General features: G+C 45.9%; 3 protein-coding genes across 3 annotated transcripts; 1 reads left to right on the top strand and 2 right to left on the bottom strand.

The window, feature by feature from the left end:
- Positions 1 to 1,808: 1,808 nt before the first annotated feature.
- Positions 1,809 to 23,144, top strand: LOC147333432 (uncharacterized). Its single transcript, XM_086266274.1, has 2 exons — positions 1,809 to 1,941; positions 22,674 to 23,144. The coding sequence occupies exons 1-2, from the start codon at positions 1,809 to 1,811 to the stop codon at positions 22,958 to 22,960; spliced, it is 420 nt and encodes a 139-aa protein (XP_086122400.1). The 3' UTR covers positions 22,961 to 23,144.
- On the bottom strand, positions 6,247 to 8,373 carry LOC147333434 (uncharacterized). The gene has a single exon (XM_086266850.1). It carries the CDS (start codon positions 7,502 to 7,504, stop codon positions 6,353 to 6,355), a length of 1,152 nt encoding a protein of 383 aa, XP_086122976.1. The 5' UTR covers positions 7,505 to 8,373; the 3' UTR covers positions 6,247 to 6,352.
- LOC147333433 (chymotrypsin-like protease CTRL-1) lies at positions 8,519 to 12,185 on the bottom strand. The gene is made up of 6 exons (XM_086266861.1): positions 12,109 to 12,185; positions 11,548 to 11,568; positions 11,095 to 11,299; positions 9,936 to 10,192; positions 9,733 to 9,851; positions 8,519 to 9,272 (listed from the first exon to the last, which is right to left on the bottom strand). Exons 1-6 carry the CDS (start codon positions 12,164 to 12,166, stop codon positions 8,820 to 8,822), a joined length of 1,113 nt encoding a protein of 370 aa, XP_086122987.1. The 5' UTR covers positions 12,167 to 12,185; the 3' UTR covers positions 8,519 to 8,819.
- Positions 23,145 to 23,591: the final 447 nt, after the last annotated feature.

Raw genomic sequence — 23,591 nt, 5'->3', positions numbered from 1 at the left:
GTGGGCCTGTAAAACAGCACAAAACACAAAGAAATGAGAAGGCTGCTACTAGATTTTAATTTCAACATCGAAAAAAAACAGGATATAATCAGATTGGTTGTAGATATTTAGTAAAGGTGATCACAGGCAATCCCACCGACTAAAAATGTATCAGTGCTTGCTGTACATACCTGTGGGTGCAGCAGCAGGAGCTCAGGGACTGGGCAGCCAGGAGAAGCAACAGGGGATGCTCTGCTGCAGAATCAGTTGGTTCTATCAATACAGTATTAAATGTTAACATGTTTTAAACAATAATCATAGAAAAAGTATATACAGTGGTCCCTCATTTATTGCAGGGGTTCTCAGAATAACTAGCCCCTGGTCACGCACTTTATACACTGTTTTCGCCACACACATGAACATTAGTCACAGTTCTCACAACTGATTCTCAAAGTGCAAACCTTTGTAGATAACAAATCATAAAAGTATTATTATGCTGCGTTTTGTCTTCATCTGCCCGCCACTTTTGTGCACCTTTTCCCCTCCCGGTGCAGGTGTGTATTTCCAAATGAAGGTCCTAGTTATGGGTGTTTTTGTGCTGTTTTTTCTATTGGACGTGATGGTTATCAAAACCAAACATGATAAAATTGACAAGCGCAGGAGACACGACACGGAGGAGATTTGTCAATCAGGCTGCAGAATGCAATGATGTACGGTGCAATAAAATAATCAGTGAAAAAGCGAAGCAGTGACAGACAGTGTTGAGTAAGTTACTTTAAAAAAAAGTAATCAATTACTAATTACTTAGTCAATATTGTATTTAAAATACTTATCTAATTACTGTGTCAGAAAAGTAACTTAATTACTCAATAAGTAATTTAACTAAATACTTTATAAATTCCATATAAACCTTGAGTGGACAAACAATAGAAATTCTTTAAATAATAAATATTTTTTAAAGACGGAGACTACAGTACGCAGCGGCAGCATCTCTTCCACAGTGTAGCCTGCAATCATTCTTTAAGCTCACCTTCAGGTGCTTTCTGTGCTGCTGAAGTAAAACCAGGTTTTGCTGCTTAGCAGGAGTTGCCGCGGTGTTATCCATGGATGATGAACAAGGATCGCTCAGAAGTGTTCGTCTATGCTCTCGTGTCAGGCGCTTCAGTAGATTACTATTAACAGCGGCCGATAGTTTTACATATTACTGTAATGTTCTTGTCTGCTTGTTTCAGAAGAGTGAAGAGACGGGAATATGTCCATGTCATGAAACAGCCACTCGCTTCAGCCGAGTCAGACAGCTTCTGCTTTAGAATACGACTGTGCAGCAAACTGGCGTGAAATGACGCGCAGCTGCACTACAGCCATGTTAAAGAGCAGAGTTTACTTCTACGTTTAGAAGATAAATTAATGAAATTAAATAATGATATTCAGCGAGTTTAATTATTTTACAATGTAACGCAAGTACATTGTAAGTAACTGTGATTAAAATACCTAAAAATGAACAGTAATCAGTTACTCTACTTTTTCAGTGGAAAAGTAATTTAATTAGAGCGTTACTTTGTTCTTTGTCTGGTAAGTAAGTTACACCCAACACTGGTGACGGATGAGCGGGACCACTGTGTGCTGTTTAGTAATAAACAAAATATATTCCTAAATGACAACATGCCTAAAAGCAGAACAGTATTTGTACGTCAGTGGGAAAATAGCGGTGGCTTGCTAGCTTTTGTGCGGCTTCCTAGTGTAACCCCGGTAACTTCTGACCCCACTTCCGCCAGTCCCTTTATTGTGGCGGGAATGAACCCTGTATAAGTTCCGGGTCAATCAGCTGCATGTCCCTGCGCCTGCTGTTGTCCCTGGGGTTGGCGTACTTGTCAGACAAATTTTACACTACAGACCAGTTGACAGCGTGCAGTAACCCGGCCGATTTATTCATCTTTACACCACCTCACAATCGACTCAACGGTGAGTTGTTTGTTTTGTCACAATTAATGAAAATGCGGAGCCGCGATCGCACATCCTAAAACGCCGGAAAGCTCATGCTAGGCTAGCGACAGCAAGTGCAATTACTAGCTTTATTTATTGAATATTGTTGTTTTTGTTTATTCCATTATGGCCGAATGTTGACTTAACGTATCTAGAGTTGAACGAGTGATTAGATTTTTGTAGTTTTGTCCGTTTTGGATGTTTTTTGTTACTTTTCTGATGAAATGTCTAAACGGCCTATGAGATTTTGCATTGAGTTAAATTCCATTGAGCTTATTGAATCTGTTGCGCAACACCTGTGGTTAAATGAGTTTTGTAAATATATTTGATTAACTTTGGATAATGTTTATTAGCTTTATTGCTGATATACTTTGATGGGAGCCATGAGAATGTTTTTCTATAATAGTGCTGTACTGCCAGATTGTGTTGCACATTCACATTATTGACATTGTTAAATAAATGGATGAATATATCGTTGCATTCTCAGCTGCTCATGTGTCTGACTGTTGTGAACCAATCACAGATCAGTTCAGTGTTCTGACAGTGTGTGCTTGCACGCACAATTATTGTGTTGTTTTTACCTGCTCATCCATGTGCAGCCTTTTGTCATGGTTGGCTGTGTGGCAGGCAAGCAGAAGTGGTGGACCCAAAATTGCCGGACTCTTGGAGACGGGAATAAACTGAAAACTAGTGATGGCCCGCTTGAAGCTGGCGCTCCGGAGCGTGTGTCGAAAAAAACAACACACTGGTTCAGAAGCACTGTGTCGAGGCTTGCTTCGTTTGGCAAAAGTCACGTGACCAGTGACGTCCGAAGCTTCATTACGCACGTAACCGCTTCGGTACCTGATTCAAACGGATATAAGGAAGTGAATCATCCACGGGATTCGTGGAGTGTGCTGATGGTGACAGAGAGCGAAGAGGTGATCATTCCACTGACAGATATGGAGCCAGCGAGGAAGAGAGGACGTTCTGGCGTGTGGAAATATTTTGAGTTGATTTTGCTCAATTCATTTTATCTGCCGAAGTGAAAAACTTGAAATGTCCAAAATCATGTTTTCATAATGGAAATATCATTACAGCATATGACTTTAGGAACACTTCCATGTGAATTAAAGCTAATGAAGACTACAAAAATGTATTTGACACTATACGTACATTACATTGCTACAGTTCAGAAAATCATTTTGTTTATTGTCAGATTTTGGTGCGTCGTCAGGTCCGCGCTGTGTTTGCCTCTTTTTTCCCGCTGGCTTCTGCAGCTGCAGGTTTCATAACTCTCTGTTTACATCTCTAATTGAGTCTCACATGCGTCAGCTTTCTTTTAATAGATACGAAATTATAGATATATATTTTAAATGATCAGAACTGTAATATTTCTGACTGAGGCAAAACTTTCCAGATTCCAATCAAATTGAATCGGATCCTGTATCGAATCAAAATGATTCTACAAATCAGTGACGATGCAGCCGTACTCAGCTTCCTAAGCATTTTCCCTTTCCAGTTCACAATCAATCCCACCCCTAGGTCAAAAATATGTATAGGACAATTGGCCTCATCTAATATTTTGTATGAACCTGTCCAGCTGTCCAGTGATTAAATGACAAGTAGATGGAGGCAGGACTCCACAGCAGGGGCATACTCCATAATGTGCTGTGCATTATCATATGTATATTATATATATTGCTCACTTATTGTATTTACCAACATAAAGGAGTTATGAGCAAAGAAAGGCCACACCATAGTGAATGTTTAAATAGGGAAACTTTATTGATCAAAATGTATTACGCAAATACGCATTACATTTTTTCAGCCCCCCAATCGAGAAAACAAAACCAATTACATGTTCAAAGCAACGGAACGGTGGCCCAATATCAGAGAGAACTCCACTCTTGAGTGAGCAGCGATGATTGAGCAGTCCGTTTTATTTTGCAGATTCAAGCTGCTCTTCTAAATATTCGCCACCAGATGTCACCGGAGAGGACTGTGTTGAAAAGCTTCGAGTAATGAACCGTTTTTCAATACAAGCTTCGGAAAGCTTCATTTGGCCATCACTACTGAAAACGCAGCTTTATTGCTGGAGGAATGATTCACACAACTCTAAACCGAGGTGCTGGAGGCCAGGACATTACAAACACACAGCAAGTCGAGGGTACAACGCGACACTGAGAAACACAGGGCTTAAATACACAGACGGCAGTAATCAAGGGATGAGAGACAGGAGGGGAACACACCTGGGAGAAATCACAGCTGACGAGACAGGGGAAACGTAAACTCAGCACACTCACATACGACACAGACCTTCACAATAAAACAGGAAACTCAGACACAGGGAACCAGACGTTGAACTAAACAGACTCACAAACAGACGGGGGGCCACCATAGACAGACGGATATACAGACTCAGACTCAGACCGAATATAAGACGTAGAACTCAAACAATAATAATCATCATGATAATAAACTGGAAAATGATACTAATGAACTTAAAGCGCTGGACCGACCCAGGACCATGACACCTTTCTCTCTGTGCTCATCTGACCCACTGTCACCTCCTCCTGTCTCCTGCCCAAGCTCTGCACGTCCTGTCTCCACCTTCACTCTCCTCTGCACCTCCTGTCTCCTGCCCAAGCTCTGCACCTCCTGTCTCCACCTTCACTCTCCTCTGCACCTCCTGTCTCCTGCCCAAGCTCTGCACCTCCTGTCTCCACCTTCACTCTCCTCTGCACCTCCTGTCTCCTGCCCAAGCTCTGCACCTCCTGTCTCCACCTTCACTCTCCTCTGCACCTCCTGTCTCCTGCCCAAGCTCTGCACCTCCTGTCTCCACCTTCACTCTCCTCTGCACCTCCTCTTTTGCCTCCTCTCTCCTCCTCTCTGCTTCCTTGTTTCCCTCTTCGATCAGCTGCTCTGCAAACCTCTTGTACCTGATATAAAAGCTCAGTTCCTGTCTAACTGTTTGACAGGTGTGATAGTCACATGGTTTTGGAGAATGCATGTTCCCTCGGTGCGCAAAAGCAGAGTAGTGACAGAATTGATGCACATTATTGATATTTGAAGCACGTGTACCTGCACATTAACACACGGGTACTGTGGGATATATTTTTAAAGCGCTCGTGCTCTCGTCCACTCCCCGCAAAAAAATAGCAGCTGTGTGGCGTCTGTGGCGTCGGTGCTCTCATCGCCTGCGATGGAGTAAACATCAAAAGCACAGCTTTATCAGACAGGTGCAGTTTAATGTTGGCCGACGAGTCTTCAGTGCGTCGCACGACTGGATTTCTGGACACGCTGACGTTGTTGAAGTCCTGCACTTTTTCCACATTATTTCGGTGACTTTAACGAGGCCGTGTTTTATGAGGTCTCCATCTGAAAAAGGCTCGCCATGTCTTGTGATGAGTTGGGCGACCTCGTAGCGGCTATCGGAGCCTTTTCCTGGACCTTTTGAGCATGAAATAAATACTGTTGCTGTGACCCTGCAGGAGAGCTACCCTTTGCTTTCTGCTCTGGCTCAGCACCAGTGTCGGATGCACAGGCCTGATGTTTGGTTTCATGATGACGTCGTACATTATCCTCTTTCATAACTGCCACAGTCTCAGTGCAGATCAAACAGACACACTTGAATTCTTTGAAGAAATATTCACTCTCCCACCGTGTCTGAAATTTTCTGCACTCACCATCCACCTTTCGCTTCTTTGGTTTTGACCTGTTTAGTAACTTGGGGTACATTTCTTCTGTGATTGTCCTTTTTGGTGGAGCAACTGCCTTGATCACCAGTAGCTCCCCCTGGTGTTAAAACTAAGAAGTGCAATACAATCAAGCAAAAGTTGAAGTGCGGGCCATATGTTATTCTATTTATAAAATTACTTGCGGGCCAATTAAAAAAGGACCGCGGGCCGCAGTTGGCCCACGGGCCAGAGTTTGGACCCCCCTGGTTTAAAGGATTAAATTCAGCGTCTCTCTGCCGTTCTCTTTACCACTACACTCTCTGTCTCGCCAGTGTCTTATTCTAAGTGGGCGAGGAACGAGACATGTTCACTTACCTGTGTGTGAGAGAACTCCCTCAGTGTCCGTGTAGCACTGGTGTAGCACAAGTAGTGGCCTTGTTAGACCTGCTAGTGCTACTTCCTGCCTTCTTTGCATGTGGTATAGGCAGTGTAGTTACCTTTAACCACAGTCTGAGGACAGATGGGAAATATACAAAAAATTCCACCACAAAAGAAGATTTCAAAGGTTTTTCAAAGGAAACATTTATTTGTACAAAAGTATCACTTAAGAACACAACTGCATGCCTCTGTTTAGTTTGGATTTCATGGTTTAAACATATAAGGAAGTAATAGTAACACAAGTCTGAGTTCACTGTCTGTTTTCAAATGCATTTCAGAAGCAGGAAAAGTCCTTATGTCTCCCTCCTGTCCCGCATCCTCAGGCCGCTCACCCCGACTTCCTTGGGTGTGTCTGCAGAGATTCGACCCTCCCCCTCCACGTTTGCTGACATTAAAATATTGCCTTCTATATCCTCCTCTGCTTCCTCCTCTGGATTTGAACTGCCATCACAGCTGAACTGCAGGCTCTCTGCCTCCATCACTGGGTCATCTTCATCAGCTTCCTCCTCTTCTTCCTCTTCTGTGTCCTCGTCCTCCTCCTCCTCCATCTGATCTTCCTTGTCCTCTTGCCCATCCTCGTAAGTGTCCTCTTTAGGGTAGTGGAAGACATCCTTGTGCTCGCTGAAGCTGACTTGCTTCTTCCTGCTATTGTTACACTGCAGCTCTTTCTTCACCTCCAAACCAACTCTTGTTGTCGTTCTTTCAGGACCTGGCTGGGATGATGGAGGACGGAGCAAGTGCCTTTTCTCTGCCTCCTCCTCACCATCCTCTTCCTCATCTATGTCTTCCTCTACTGCCATAGCTTCTTCTATTCCCTCCTCTTCTTCCTCTTCATCCTCATCATCTTGTGCTTCTGTGTCCTCCTCATCTTCTTCCTCTTCCTCTCGCACTATGGAAAGTTTCCTTGCCATGACCTCTTCCTCCTCTTGCTCCATCCTCTCTGCTAGGGCCCCAGCGGTGGGCTGTGTGGGGGGTTCCTCTAGTTTAACCGTCTTAAACCCACGTCTGAGGCAGGGTTCATCATACTCTGGGTAGGTCTCCTCTGGGTAACCTTCCCAGTCTGCACCGTATGGGACCTCCTCGGCCTCCATCTCTGGGGAGGCTCCCTCCAATCTGCTCTCTTGAATAGGCTGTGTGATCTGTCTCAGCTGCCTGAGTAATTTCTCCTCCTTTTTTGACGTGGTGGTTTTACTCCTCCTTCGTCTACCACTCCCAGAACTATTGTTCCTCCTGGACACAATCCTCTCCATCATCTCTTCAGGTTGGAGAAGTCTCTCCTGCAGCCTGGCAAGCTCATTAGCAATGATTGTGTTCGTCCTGGTTCCCACGGTTACTGCAGAGTTCTTCCCTGGTTTATTAGCCTTCCCCCTACATGTCAGCTTATGTATGATGTAAAGGATGTAAAGAAGGATCCCAAAGCCATATAAGGGTATCACTTGAGTCATCAGGTTGTACTTTTTGCCTCGTCTTGTTTTTTATTTTTTTATTTATTTTATTTTTTTATTTTCAGTTGTTACAGACGGGACAGACATGAGTGAGGGATAGGAAAGGGAGAGAGAAAGAGGAAGGAAAAGAACAACAGAAGGGGAGAGGGACAGTGAGAAAGGGGGAGAAAAAAAATCTCCTGGATCACCTGTTGAGAGGAGAAGAATAGAAAACAAGCAAAAAAAACAAAGCAACATACTAAACACAACACCATCGCATTAATCTAGCTAAGTGTAAACAGCAGTAAATACTAAATATTCAATGTTGTTGTGCAGCACGCAGGACAGACAGCGCACAATGTGCTTCGAAGTAGCAGCCAAGAGAGGTGTGATTTAAGTCTACGAGCAGTGAGCACCCGTGTGCACACCTGTGTGGATCAGCGCGCTTGTATTCAAAAGGTTTCCCCATGTAATGGTCTGCAAGAGGATGTAGAGAGCCATAGCCCCGCCCCCCAGGGCATGAAGCAGGCATGGAGGAGATCCAGGCCCCAGACAACCAGAGGCCCCAGAGTGCGAGAGCCCAAGGAGGACCACCGGAGGGGCATCGGTGCCACCTTCATGGGAAGGGCTGAGGATCCCCAGACGAGGCGTCACCCAGTAGCCACCGAGCAGAAGCTAGAGGGGGCTGCACCGGCGTGTCCGCTGGCTCTGCCGGCAGCCAGCTGTGCCAGAGTGAACCAAACCGCAGGCCCAGAGGCCGGAGGCCCGAGGGCCCCCCGCACCCCGGAGGAGGCCTGACCGAGCAACAGGCGCCAGGCCCCGCCAGGTAGCCACCGGGAGTGAGCCGGTACATACCTGAGCGCCCAGCCCCGGACACCAAGAACCACCAATGCACCGACCCCTGAGGGCATCAGTCACCGGCAGGGAGTGTGGTGAGGGGAGACAGGCCTTGGAGGGCCTGGGAGTTCCCAGAGAGGTGGAGTCTAAGACCCGACCTGACATATACACACAGACGAACAGGCGCACACAGACACAAAGGATTTCAAAAGATTTTAATAGGTTAGTTTAAGATTTTGAGCAAACAACAGAAATAAGTGTGTGATAACAACATCTCACTCCTCAGAATTATGTAAGAAGGCTTCATTTCATAATGACAGTAAAGCAAATACAGACAGATGTGTAGAGAAAATAATCACATAAAAATAATAACTGTGCTAATAAGAAAACCCTCCTGATGTCCATAAATACGGTGGAATCAAAGGTTCCTAAAGTTATAAAGTAACATGTCGGGTAAAGTTCTTCATGTTTGTACTTGAACTTGAGTAAATGTGTTGATCTAGTTTCCAACAGTTGCAGCAAACACATGGAGCAACACAACGAGAACACACAGTGAGGTGAAGTGAGTGAAGTGGATCAGGTTTTCACCACTGCAAAACACACCCACACATGTCGGGGAAGTGGGAGGAGCGGTGGGAGGAGCGGTGGGAGGAGCAGTGGGAGGAGCGGTGGGAGGGGAAGTGGGAGGGGAAGTGGGAGGAGCGGTGGGAGGAGCGGTGGGAGGGGAAGTGGGAGGAGCAGTGGGAGGAGGAGAGGTTTGTAATGAACTGTCTGGGGAGGGGAAGGTAACAAAGCCTGGTGGTGTCCCTGTAACTGTGTCGCTGATCCATTGCTGGTACTGGGACACAGGAGTGTAGGTTGTAGGAGTTACAGAGCATCCAAGCACAATGAGAAGTCCACTCTGCAGCCAGACGGATCCACTCTGAGTCATCAGTGGTGCCCCAAAACTAGTCTGTGGAAAGACAGTGATGAAAGTTATCAGGACAGATGTGTAACTGTTAGAGGTCGACCTTTGTCACCCACTAAAGTTTGAACTTTGTTGGTAGTTTTGTTACAAACTGCTGAAATAAATTAAGTAACAAATAAATGGATCGTCCCAGTATAACACAGTCAGTAACACTTCATGGATATCAGTCTGTCCACTTAGGAAACATGAACCACTGTGAATCCACTTCAGCTGCTTTGGTGCAATGAAAGTGACGATTCCACAGACAGAAAGTTTCAGGCAGCTCGTTTAAAGGAATCAGTTTCATCAAATAAATTAGAGGCTTTAGAAAAAACAACCTTTGATAAACATGAATATGAATATTTATGGTCAATTACAGCAAAACAAGTAAACCAAAGTGTGACTAAAGGTGAGATTATCTCAGTGACTGTCAACAACAGATTATAAGAAATAAACTTGTGCTCACCAAACATGAATCTATCCTTCCAGTACAGATGATGCTGTCTGGGACCCGTGGATTGCTGGCTTTGCACTCACTGTTTCCCACTATTGGTACGTTTGCCTCCTGCAGGTTATTGCTGATTACTAGTTGGAGAGAATTTAAACATCAGGCTGTTCTAAAGACTCCAACACAATGCTGTAAAATACAATAAATATTTTATGATTTACCAAAGAAATTAAAGCCGATGGTCCAGCTGCTGGTCTCATTGTTGAAGGTGCTGTTTTGTGAGGCTAAGCAGATCGGCCGAATGTAGTCTGTGAAATTGACAGGAGCCGACAGCTTCAGAAGACAAATGTCGTTCTCACGAGTCGACGAGTTGAAGCCAGGATGGCAGGTGATGTTTACCACTGTGCGATTCACTTCATTTGGGTTTGGACCTGAGCGGCTGTTGCGGCCCAGATAGACCACCCTGCTACTGAAATCCCTTCACACACAACAGATATTTTTATTGTGCCTCATGCTGATCATCAGCACAGGGCAAAGCAGTCGATGCCACGAGTTTCCTTTGTTGTGTGTGTGTTTCTGTGTGTGTGCGTGCACAGGTGGTTGAACCTGCTGGCTCGTTACATGAATAAGTAATTAACACTGATGGTCAGATTCATCCACAGCACTGAGTGCGTTCATGTTTCAGGTGCTGCATGGAGATCTAGTGTTTGAGAAGAGGAGCGAGCTCAACAAGCATCAGCAAACACACAAACTGTGCGTGTGCAGTTTGTGTCTCTGTGGGTGAGTGTACAGCTGGAGTATTCACCAGGAAGACACAAAATATTACCAGACATCAAAGTCAACTTCTGCTGATCCTGAAGGTCTCTTTGAATGCCAGCATTACAGAGTGCAGGGTGTGGATATCAGCCACAGAGCTCATGTAACATCTGTTTACATGTTGTTGAACTGAGCAGTGAGGTCAGCTGATCACAGCTGCACACAAACAAAACACATGACTGTGACTTTTCCTCACTTTTCTCTCCAGTCTCAGTTTCCCAGCATGTGTTCATTAACGAGCCTCACAGAGGTGTGTAGTTGTTTGTAATAGCAGCAGCTTTATGCTAAGCTAACCATCTTCTGTCATCAGTGGACAGAAAAATCAATGCTTCTCAAATACAAGGACATCTATGAAATGACTTTATAGTTTAGATTAAACTAATGTGGCGTCTGGTTTGATTGTTGTGCAGACAACTTTGCAGTTCAGCACTTTGGGCAGCAGCTGCTGTTTTTAAATGTTAGAAGAAGTGAGGAAATATTAAAAATATCTCTAGTGCACATGAATGCTACACTTCACCTTCATCATCATATTCAACAAAGTGTAAACTGGCAGCACTGACTCACAGTGACATGGTGGATGCAGCTGTCAGCACCCACTGGTCGTTGATCAGAGACCCTCCAAACCCAAAACTGGTAGGCAGAACTAGAAATCCAGCATTAATGAATGAAGGCCCTCCATCAACTCTTATATCAGCGAACCAGGGCCAACTTCCTGCTGCAGCGTCACCAACTCCTGTGAAGCTGCTGTTCACAGCCCTGCTGCCACATGCTGACAAAGCAGAGAGAGCACAGCTAAACATTAAAACCACTGAGAGAGAAAACACTGATCAACGCTCTGCTGGGAGATCCTGAGCTCTGACATTCATGTGGAAGTTACTCTAACATCAGACTGTGCTTTACATGTGATCCACAGACGTCCCTCCTCTGTGTCAGAACAAAAATCATTTCAGTTTTCTATGTGCTCATTGCTGTCCAGCTGACAGAAGGAAGACGGGTTAAATGTCTTTGGATGCTTACCGGGCTGCTGTGAGTCACAACCTGAAAATGAGAAAACACAGACAAACCTGTGAAAGTGAGCAGTGATGGTTTTCTTCAACTCGAAGAACCGATCACACTAAACACAACACTTTAAAGCTGACTGCAGTTACAACCTTGATGAAGGTCAGAGTCGCCTGTGTCGTTACTCTGGCATCAAAGCTCTGGCATCGGTGTTCCTCATCAAATACATGTTCTCAGTTTACTCAAACATCAGTAACTGTAATATAAAGTTACTCTCTGCTGAATATCATCAACTGTTAGAAATCCAACACAACAAAGTAAACTAACGAACGCGACAACACGTCTGTAAAAGAAGCTGTTGATATCAAATAAAGAGTGAAGACGTCCGGTGACTGTGACTTCATTACATTATCATATTAAATACGATGCTGAATGACATTAATGCTAAATGGACTCTTTCCTTGTATCCAGCAGCAACATTTCGTTTAGAAACATTCGTACCTGTAATTAATCTCGTTCTTCTTCCAGCCCTGATAAAACCTCAGCAATGAGAGGAAGGAAATTCAAACAGTTTCTCACCTTTGCAGAAGAAAATGATCAGCACAGTGACGCAGCACACAAACTGCTGCAGAGCCATGGTTAACTGCAGCTGTTTCAGCTCACCTTAGACTTTAAATATGTCAGATGTATGTTCAGCTCCACCTGTTTCTAGAAGTCATCAGGGCCCCACCAAAGAATGCGGTCAGACTCGTTGGTCTTTGTGCTGTTTGGACTGCAGTTAAGCTCGAGGCACTGAAAGTTGGAGCAGGTTTTTCAATCACAGCAACAGTCAGCTGGTGCTGCTTTATGCTGTAAGGTAGACCCTACAGTAGCAGGTAAAGTCTGCAGACTGCAATCAGCCCTGATCAGTTTGTTACTGCCGTCATGTTTTTGGGATTTGTTACGCACACTTTGGGGCAAACATGACACTTTGTAGGTTACAAATAATCCTGTTAAATTAACACCACAGGAGAGAGAGGGGGGGCAGTGTGTGTACATGGGTCTTTATGTCTTTGTGTGGGTCACTAGTGGGTGGGTGGATCAGGGGCTGGCTGGCCCTTGGCCCCAGTGGGACATGGTCACCTCTCCCCTCTGGACACTTCAGCCCCTCCCTGGGATGCGGGGGCTGGATTGTCCCCGGGGTCTCCCTCCATCTCCTGCTGGGTGTCCGTCCCAGGTGTCGTATCTTTGTTTTGGTTTTCGGTCTCTTACGGGTGCAGCAGCTGGCGACACATTTTATTTGTTTCTATCAGAAAGCCCTGAGACAGGTTTCCTTTTTGTTTTTGCTCTGCAATGTCTGCGCTCTCTGTTCATACTAAATCATTTAAAGAACATTTTAACGTCGCACTCAACAACAAACAAAAAGTCTCTTCAACGGCTAAACTGCTTTATATTTCTTCACGCCAATATACGAGCCACCAGTAGGAGTGACGGGGCTGCGAGTTTGAGACTCTAGAAAGTGCTACTCAAAGCAGGAAGGTGCTCAAAAAGCCATATTTAGTTTACTGTAATGTCATCAAATGTCAGTTTTGTACCAAGACAGAGTAGAAAGCACTGACCACGGCACTCTTTCATGGAAGTTCAACACTGACCCAAACACTGCCAGCACCCAGCATCACACACCAAAGGACACACTGAGCAGGTCCACCAGAGCTCCCACGGCTTTGCTCTCATGGGGTTTGTGCTGGTTTTGAAGCAAAACACAAAGTGTGACGAGGAGACGTCCAGGTTACTCAACAACAGCCACTTCTAGAGGGAGGTAGGCAGAGTTTGTGGACACACATCTAAACCAAGATGGCGCCGCGTATGGATGCCCTGGTGCTTCAGTGCGTTACTTTTGTCTTGTTTTTGTGCATTTCTTCTGTGTCTGGGAACTCCTCTGGATATTCTTACACCAGAGAAGAGCTCCTTAACTGCAGGACTACAACGCCTGTGGATTTATTTCCAATATTTGTCGCATCTGCGGCAGATTTACTGCTGACTCTGATCAGGAAAGTGAGACGTCGAAAGAGAGGTAAGCGAGCCGGCGCACTCGTGCGTTTGAGGAAACGCGGACTGAGAACGGCCCTTCCTGGGATCTTCCTCTCTAATGTACGCTCACTCTGGAATAAGATAGACGAACTGGCCCTGATGAGAAGCATGAACAGAGACTTTGCCTCCTCCTGTGTCTTATGTTTTACGGAGTCGTGGCTCAGTGAGGACATCCCGGACTGCGCGCTCAAGCTGGAGGGCTTTCATCTGCTGCGCGCGGACCGGCAGGCCTCTCTCCGGTAAAACCAAAGGTGGAGGTGTGTGCTTCTACATCAATAGTGGCTGGTGCACAGATGTAACAGTGATTGCTCAGCACTGCTCTCCCTCTCTGGAATATCTTTTCATTCACTGCAAACCGTTTTATTCTCCGCGGGAGTTTGCTTCATTCATCCTGGCCGCTGTTTACATCCCGCCAGACGCGGATGCGCGAGCAGCTCAGTGCGCACTCGCAGAGCAGATTCTCCACACGGAGCGGACATACCCGGACTCTCTCATCATTGCTCTTGGGGACTTTAACAAAGCCAATCTGAGCCATGAGCTTCCGAAATACAAACAGTATATTAAATGCCCGACCAGAGAGGAGAGGACATTGGATCACTGCTACAGCACGATCAGCGGGGCCTATCGCGCGGTGCCGCGCGCTTCACTCGGACTTTCTGACCACGTCATGATCCACCTAATCCCCGCGTACAGACAGAGGCTGAAGCTCTCCAAACCTGTCGTGAGGACCAAAAAACTGTGGAGCAACGAGGCTGTGGAGGAGCTTCGCACGTGTTTGGAAACCACAGACTGGGACACTTTGAAGGCTGCTTCTAACAGCTTGGACGAGTTTACGGACACTGTCACCTCCTATATCCACTTCTGTGAGGACAGCATTGTGCCATCACGCACCAGGGTGAGTTATAACAATGACAAACCCTGGTTTACTCCTAAACTCAAAAAGCTGTGGCTGGAAAAGAGTAAGGCGTTCAGAAGCGGAGACAGGGACTGCTACAGAGAGGCCAAGTACAAGTTCACTAAGGAAGTGGACATTGCCAAACATCAGCACTCTGAGAAGATGCAGCAGCAGATCTCAGAGAATGACTCGGCCTCTGTGTGGAAAGGTTTTAGGAATATTACAAACTACAAGCCTAAAACCCCCCACTCCACTGACGACTTGCTCTTGGCCAACACCCTTAACGACTTCTACTGTCGTTTTGACGAGCCATCAGGCAGCCTTCACACCTCCAACGGCCCCAACAATAGAGACACTTTGGACACTCATTCCCCCACCTCTCCCCCCTCCATAGAGCCATCACCACCTTCAAACTGTTCACCTACAACACCCCCCTCCTCACCCCACACAAAAGAGGATTTCACACCACCTCCTCCGACCACAACTCTTCATATTCATGAAGCAGATGTGAGGAAGCAGTTTAAGAATCTGAATGCTCGGAAAGCTCCCGGCCCAGACGGCGTGTCTCCTGCCACCCTCAGACACTGTGCAAACGAGCTGGCCCCAGTGTTTTCTGGCATCTTCAACTCCTCACTGCAGGCCATGTGCCTGCCTGCTTCAAGTCCTCTACCATAATCCCTGTCCCCAAGAAACCTAGGATCACTGGACTAAATGACTACAGACCCGTGGCTCTGACATCTGTGGTCATGAAGTCATTTGAGCGCCTAGTTCTCTCCCATCTCAGGACCCTCACGGCCCCCCTCCTGGACCCCCTGCAGTTTGCATATAGAGCCAACAGGTCTGTAGACGACGCCATCAACATGGCCCTACACTTCATCCTGCAGCATCTGGACTCCCCAGGAACCTACGCCAGGATCCTGTTTGTGGACTTCAGCTCTGCCTTCAACACCATCCTTCCAGGCCATCTCCGAGACAAGCTTTCCCAGATGAATGTGCCTGATCCCATCTGCCGGTGGATCACTGACTTCCTGACGGACAGGAAGCAGCACGTGAGGCTGGGGAAGAATGTCTCGGACTCCCGGACCATCAGCACCGGCTCCCCTCAGGGCTGTGTTCTTTCTCCTCTGCTCTTCTCCCTGTACACCAACTGCTGCACCTCCACCCACCAGTCTGTCAAGCTAATCAAGTTTGCAGATGACACCACCGTTATTGGACTCATCTCGGACGGGGACGAGTCTGCCTACAGGAGAGAGGTTGAACGTCTGGTGTCCTGGTGCAGCCACAACAACCTGGTGCTGAATGCCCAGAAGACAGTGGAGATTATTGTGGACTTCAGGAAGCACACAGCCCCACTCCCCCCCATCATCCTGACTGACACCCCCATCACCTCTGTGGACTCATTCCGCTTCCTGGGTACCACCATCACCCAGGACCTGAAGTGGGAGCCCACCATCACCTCCGTCATCAAGAAAGCCCAGCAGAGGATGTACTTCCTGAGGCAGCTGAAGAAATTCAACCTGCCAACACGGACGATGATGCAGTTCTACACTGCAATCATCGAGTCCATCCTCACCTCCTCCATCACCGTGTGGTACGCTGGAGCCACTGTCAGGGACAAACAGAGACTGCAGCGTGTTGTGCGCTCTGCTGAGAAGGTGATTGGCTGCAGACTCCCATCTCTGCAGGACCTGTACACCTCCAGGACACTGCGGCGTGCAGCCCGGATCTCAGCTGACCCTTCCCACCCTGGACACAGTCTGTTTGACCTGCTCCCCTCAGGCAGGAGGCTCCGGTCCATTCGCACCAGAACCTCTCGCCACAAGAACAGTTTCTTCCCCTCTGCTGTTGGACACATGAACAATAACCACATGACTGTCCCCGCCACTCACACATGACCCTACGCTGTGTCACTGCATCATTTCATGTCTGGCACTGATCACCACCTGCACTCATGTATATATCCTTCTACGCAGCACTCTTAATTCTTATTCTCATGTATATATCTAATGTATATCTCATGCACATATCTTTCTTTCTACATAGCACTTTAATTCTTATTGTTTGCACTGAAGCACCGCAGCAAATTCCTAATGTTGTAAACCTCAACATCTGGCAATAAACCCATTCTGATTCTGATTCTGATTCTGATTCTCTGATTTAAAGGAAAACAGCCACGATTAAGCTAGAGATTAATAATATTCTCCAAAGTGGACTGACTGGGTAACATAACAGATGGATGAGCTTACAGATGACGGTGTTGCTTTGGTATTTAGTTTGTTACCAAGCTAATATGCAAATGAACGACTCTTTGCATGTGCTGCCAAACACACCTGTGACAAACATCTGGAGTATCTGGTTCTGCACGTATAGTGAGATGTTCTGGCATCCTTTTAATGAATTCTCTGAAGTCTTAAACAGATGACGCATGCTTCTCATCTGGGAGGTTCAGAGAGGCTTTGGAGCAGTGGCGTGTCTAGAAAATCTTTGTTGGGGGGGCCAGGTAGGGGCACAGATTTGGAGAAGGGTGGCAGATGTAATTGGCAGATAATGTTAAAAACAAATCTACCAACCGTTAACCATAATTCAATAACCCTGTAAACCTAATAACCAAATGCACTTTTAACTCTTATTAGAATGAGATTTTAACCACTACGGTGCAAAGTTTTTAGATACTGCGTTGATAAAGTACAAGAGATACAATCAGTGCTTTGTCAGTGTTTACTCAGCATTCAAGGACAGCAATATTTGCATAGTATTTTTACAGATATATAGTGCACATATGTTTTGGGCAAAAACAGTTTTGAATATTAAAATATGAACATTTTAAACATACAATTGTCAAATTAGCCAATGCAAAACTTTATCTGCCTGTTAAAAAAAGAAGATGATCTTCTTACAAACTGGTGTTTGATTTTGAAACAGGAAAAAAGTGGGGAAACAACTGAAAAGACTAACATTTGAATAAAACCTACTAGAAATTAATATTAAATACATTCTAACAACAGCTGATCAAGCTTAAACGTGCTGCTGTTGTTTAGCGCGACATCCGCTGGTTTCCTCTTTCTGGCGCAAAGTGGGCGATAAACAAACAAGAGAGCCGATCAGCTGATCACTGATCAGTTTCATGATTGAAGTAGCAACAGGAGAGGGAGGGGAGAGAATGAGAGAAGAAGAGGCAGCTGTGCAGCGTAACGACAGAATAACTCCGGCTTTGTGTCTTTTTTCCATCCTAGCTAAAGTCCGGGACAAACTGTGTCTCTTCTCAGCTCAACACGAAACGTGTAATATTTTCTCTGAATACGGGACGATTCCGTTTTTTACGGGACGGTTGGTGAAGGGAATCTCCGTCCGTAGATAGAGCTTTTCCTCCTAAGGCATGGGCACCAATAAGCAGAGTTCATCCTTTAACATATAACAAAATTAAAATATTCTCATGCATGATCAACGGGCAATCACGGTACCGGCCGGAGTACCGGGAGTAGTTTGGAAAAACAAGAAGACGCAGAGACTGTTCTAGGTGTCATTCCAAACCGACTCAAAGGTTTATTTATCATACAACAGCTTATATAGAGGAAAAAAAGGTTCGTGTGTCAGCAGGTTCTCAGTTCAAACCGGTACAGACCAAATAAGGAAACGTCTTCCTGCCTTGTGAGCAAAGAAGTATCCTTTGTGTAGTTTATCAGTTCAGCTACAATTTATGATCATCCCAGCAAAATACACTCCTAGACATAGAATACAGAGTTCTTTCATTAGTGAATTCTGAAACAAACCACCTGGCCTTTAACAAGCTCTTTTCTAAAAGATAAGGAAGGGAGGATGGGAGTAAGGAAGTGGTCTCGTCTCTGTGGTATTTTCGACCTTGGGGTACCAGCCTGTGAGTCTTACACATCAATTCTTGGGTCAGAGAGAAAGAGAAAAACAACTAGTAAATGGGCCTTATTGAGTAATAGTTTTCCTGTATAATATCACTACGAAACAACATCCTGTAAATGCTAACTGTAGTATCAAAATATCACAACAGTTGGCAACTCTACTAACTAACCTTATGAATAAAATAAAGTTCACTATCAGTAACATCATAGCACCCACAGCTGTATAGAAACTCCATCAAGCTGGCTAGAACGCAGTACGAGTTATTGCAACTGACGGTAAAAAGTCAGCACAAGGAAAATAAACTCCACCTAAACTTGGTTCATATCTGATCCAGACAGACTGCAGATCATAACTTCTTACCTGAAGTTCAGTTCACCTGACACTCGGACTGGCGGCTGCCTCGGGTCTCTCCTCCTGCCTCCCCTTCCCTCATCCACCTGTTGCCTCTGTGGAAGCCCCGTCATAGCCACCACCAAACAACGGAGTTATTTTTACACATCTGCCTGCATCTGGCCAATCCACCACCTCTCATTGTTCATGCCCTTACAAAAAAAAGTCATCAGCACACCGGGCAAATGGCCAGTCCAGCTATGTTAAACTGTTAATCTTTCGCTGAAAAACTGTTTTCTGCAGTGCCTCTTTCGTGCTTGGCTCTCCTACCTTTGCTAACGTGATGCTCATAGTGTAGAAGCCGGTGCTGCATTCACTTACCCTCGGATATCTGAGCTTCACTGTGAAAACATAATCGTACATTTGATATTTGATTGACTGTTATTGTTTTAGCTTCGGGGTGGCACCTGGGGTGGCCAGTCTGGTTGGGGGGGCAGGCCACCCCACTGGACACGCCACTGCTTTGGAGCCCTGAGTTTTGTTCAGGTTTTGAGGAGAGGGTGGTGGGGGGAGGACACATCATCTCGGGAAATTTCAGGCATAAGCCTGTGGTTGGTGACCCTGCTTTTAAGCATTAACTTTATTTACACGCACAGTTGTTGTTCTAACACAGCTGCAGCTCTCCAGCTACCAGCTCCACATACCAACAACAGCACGACAGGACCCAGTTCATATCAAACGTTCCCTGAACGGCAGGTGCCCCCTCCGATAAAATCAGACACATTATTATCAGAGACGTGACGGCTGCTGGCAGAAGGACTTGAATCAAAGTGACGTCCTCTTTCTGAGTCAAACAGAGCTGAATGTGCTGCTTTCACTTCTTTATTCAGTCGTTCAGGTTTGAACTCAGCAGGTGTTTCTAACGCTGACCTGGACGACTGAGAACTTCACAGACACGTCCACCATAATATCCTGTTAGAACCATTAGAGCCTGCTGGATGTTACAGGTCCTGCCAGCCTCACTCACAGCCACTCAGGGTGCTCAGCAGCCCCTGTGCTGGCCTCACTGGCTGCCTGTGTCTTTAAATTTCTTGTGTTTGTTTTTAAATGCCTTCACGTGTAAGCGTTATAAAAACGCACTTTTGGGTCCACGTACACGTACTGGCCTCCGGGCTCGACGAGCTGCAGAGAGGCGTGTAGGACTGCAACTCTTCTTCACCATCACAGCTTTGCTTGTAAGTCACGAAGGAGCCAGAAGATGCAGCGCTGCTGTCAGCTAATACAGCTGCACATCACTGACAACACACAGATGCTCAGGCAAGACGTTTATTGGTTGATTTGACTCAACGAGGACACACATGTTATTGCAGTGATTCATTATTCACTGGATCAGAGACTTTCTTACTGATCGTCCACAGAAAGTTTGTGTGAATGTTTGATCTGATGAAATCATTGTTAGTCCTGCAGTGTGTCAAGGCTGCGTCTGAGTAACAAGCTGAGCTTTATTAAACTCGAGGGGAGTAACAAAGATCACAGGAGGAAGCAAGAAGTTATCTATAAGTTTTCAATTACATTTGCTACACAGATCAGCAAAAGCACCACTGTGTGTTGGAACAGGAAGTGATGCCACAGAGAGAGCCAACACCAACTGACAGCACCGTCCACTTTGTCCATGTGCTCTGCTGAAATACTGACCCAATGAGGTCAGACTGGACTTCCTTTCACCAGCTGACTCTCCACGCAGGAAGCCCCTCAAACCAATCTTTGTGTCATTGTGGGATTTTTGTGTTTCCACATGTGACACACGTCTAAAACATGTGTTGAGAAGAGATTCCTTGATACAGATCAGAGTTAAAGAGAACACAGTTTGCTTGCAACATTCTCATATTGCGGTTAATGGGTGTAAGAATACAAAATAGAAAAAAGGCTGGGATGGGAACAAAGAACTCAGGTGCAGGCAGGAGGACAATCAACCCCCAGGACAGTAGCAGGAGTTACTGAGGGTGAGGAGCAGACAAAGGGCAAACGGACACTACCTTAAAAGGAGATGGGGTCAGGGTGTCACTGTACTAGTCCATTGTGGGGGTGTTTACTGTAGAGGGGAGGAGACCAGAGGTTATAACTGTAACTGTGGAGTTCTTTAGATCAGCCTTCAGCACAGGACTGCAGTGTGCTGATCTCCAGATGCATCTGTAAGAATAATAAAAGGATTGTGTGAAACATGGAAACATCTCAGCGTGATCTCTACCAGGACCAAAAGAATCAAAGAGACCGGCGTTGTCTCAACACATGCACATGTGTGTTTAGCTGGACGCTGTTTGATCCTCGACATGTTTAAAGGCGTCCAGTCCTGAGACACTGGGGCTGGAAACAGCTGTGATGTCATTGGACTGTCACACAGACAGAAGTGCATGAAGCGAGCAGCCGAGGAGCCGCTGATGTTTTGGATTCAACAGCATTTGAAAGGTCGACACAGACACATTTGCACACAGAAAGCTGAATCTGTCATATGCCACAGTGAACTCACTGTTCAGTGTTTTTCAGGAAGCTTCTTAACTGCCTCTGCTGCCAAACAAGCAGCTGATGTCCTTGAGAAGAAGCTGAAGAAGTCTTCATGCTTTTATATTGAGGAGACTTTTCACTGCTTTTATTCCATCAGCAGCTCAACATCATGAGCAGCTTTGACATAAAGACATCAAACTCAAGCTGACTTTAAACTACTTTTAATACAGGGGCTCAAAAACAACAACATCTTTATTATAGCGCTCGGAGTCTGATGTTGGCTCATGTGCTGTCACCAACATGACGTTCTACTAGTCACGGCCTCAGCTTAACCCACTGATGCTGATCACACAGACCCACTAAAAGCAGCAACTTTCAAATCTCTGGATTCTTCTTGGTGGCTTTCAGATGAGCTCGTGTTACAATCAGCTGCTGTGTGTGTTGTTGTTGTGTAGCTGAAGCTCTGACTCACATTTCACATGTGACCAAAGGAAACTTGGTGCTGTGTGACACACTTTAGATTCTCTGTTGCTGCTTTGAACTCTCCAAACCAAAGAGCCAAACTGATGACTGACTGTGCAGCTCTGACATGGCACCAAATGTCCCTGTTCTCAGCTGCTGGATGGACGTTATCAGAGCTTTTTAGTCCCACACGGATCACCAGGAGCTCCTCCTCGGTCTGCAAACAGGCTCAGCAGCTCTGATCCTTCATTGGAGTCAGCACAGAGTGTGGCGACATCTAGTGGTCGTGGAGAGTAGCGCCATCAAAGCTCTGCTGGTGAATGTAGTTACTGTAAGGTCTCTGATGGAGCTCTGTGATTGGTGGATCGTCCAAACTAAATCAAGTTATCAAGTTTCTTTGTCCTCTGATAAACCATGAAAGGACGATCAGCTGATCAGCAGTCAGGACATCAGTGTTGTGACATGAGTACTGGATCAAATTTGACCCTGAGCTTTGTTTTGACCTACAAAGTTCACATCCTGCTTCTTCTTCCAGTTCAAAACATGCAAAGGTTCATTGGTTTCCACAGCAGAGCCTGACACAGCGCTCCACGCCTTCTCCTCATCACATTTGTGCTTCCTGACGTGCAGCTGCTTCCTAAACTTCCACACTTCTAACTTCATTCATAGGGAGGAGATCACTCCACTGCACTGCAGACAGACTTCAGACTCTCATGAATCCTTCTGAGGCTGATGTGGCTTTACTTCCTGCTACATGACCATTTATTCACACCTTATGAACCAATCAGGAGCCTCCTACCTGTTCCCACAGCCGCCTCATTAATAACAGGAAGTCAGTGTTTCTGTGAGCCGACGAGCTGAACTCAGACGTCTGATTTCTTTCTTTATTGTATTTATTTATTTGACCTGCACAGTGATTTTATTTCTATATGTGGATATTTGATATTGTGTAACTGAAGCTGTGTCCACGTTTGATCTCAAAGTGACACATGGACTCTGTCTGTGTCCTCAGTTTCCCAGCATGCCTCTGCTGTGGAGCTGTATGAGGGAGAGCTGTTTGTCCTGCTGCCCTGTGAGTTTCCCACTTTTGAACTGGACGGCCCCACAGTGGTGTGGAGTCGCTCCGACCTCAGTCCTCCAACCGTCCACCAGCTTCAAGGAGACGAACCGAAAGATCCAAACCAGCGTTACAGCGGTCGAACATCCATGAAGACTGACGCTCTGGAAACTGGAGACCTCAGACTGAGCCTGACCAACCTCCACCTGTCTGACAGCGCCACCTACACCTGCTCCGTGTAGAGGTGAAGGGAGCCACCAGGCTGAAGAAGGAGTCCTATCGGGCTTGGTTAGCCTGTAGGACTCCGGAGGCAGCCGACAGGTATCTACAGGCCAAGCAGAATGCGGCTCCGCCATCATTTCTTTGCTCATCATCATTCACTTAATTGCTTTGATTGGTTTAAATCAAACTCCATTACAGGTTCAACTCCATCATATAACAGCATGTTGACTTTGGATCTGGTGTGCAGTGCCACCTTAAAAATGAGGAAACTAAGAGATTACAAAAAAGAAGTGGAGGAGTTAAAGAGCTGCAGCAGATTAACAGTTTCTGACAGTCATGTGTTAGAAATAGGACGATTAGATGAGCTGAGGGATCCATCTACTGCTCAGTGAAGCCTCATCAGAAACAGTCTCAGTGGAAGGATGGCTCTATTGTTAAGGAAGGACACAGGCAGAAAGACTGGCGTCTGTCACACAGGAACTGGACTGAAAATCAGCTGCACATATTCATCAGTACATGCAAACATATTATAGGTGTGGAATTCAGGACAGTACCATCAGAAGTTGATCCACTGTGCAAATGTCTGATTGGCAGTGGCTTCATTTTTCACTATGAACAAACTGCTAATGCAGCATCACAGGACGTCAGCCA

This window comes from Aulonocara sp. 'chitande type north' Nkhata Bay, linkage group LG3 (assembly GCF_057382095.1).
Source record: "Aulonocara sp. 'chitande type north' Nkhata Bay isolate Kocher_YH1m ecotype deep benthic linkage group LG3, A_spYH_male_GT1.1, whole genome shotgun sequence".
NCBI classification, from domain to species: Eukaryota; Metazoa; Chordata; class Actinopteri; order Cichliformes; family Cichlidae; genus Aulonocara; species Aulonocara sp. 'chitande type north' Nkhata Bay.
This window is presented reverse-complemented; position numbering and strand designations above follow the sequence as displayed.

Excerpts from the sequence above, each read along its gene's own strand:
- LOC147333432 (XM_086266274.1), top strand. The coding sequence starts at position 1,809 with ATGTCCCTGCGCCTGCTGTTGTCCCTGGGGTTGGCGTACTTGTCAGAC. Across the intron at positions 1,942-22,673 it reads ACCTCACAATCGACTCAACG|TTTCCCAGCATGCCTCTGCT; the intron begins GTGAGTTGTTTG and ends CTGTGTCCTCAG.
- LOC147333434 (XM_086266850.1), bottom strand. The coding sequence starts at position 7,504 with ATGACTCAAGTGATACCCTTATATGGCTTTGGGATCCTTCTTTACATC.
- LOC147333433 (XM_086266861.1), bottom strand. The coding sequence starts at position 12,166 with ATGGCTCTGCAGCAGTTTGTGTGCTGCGTCACTGTGCTGATCATTTTC. Across the intron at positions 11,300-11,547 it reads TTGTGACTCACAGCAGCCCG|CATGTGGCAGCAGGGCTGTG; the intron begins GTAAGCATCCAA and ends CTGCTTTGTCAG. Across the intron at positions 10,193-11,094 it reads GCTGCATCCACCATGTCACT|GGATTTCAGTAGCAGGGTGG; the intron begins GTGAGTCAGTGC and ends TTGTGTGTGAAG.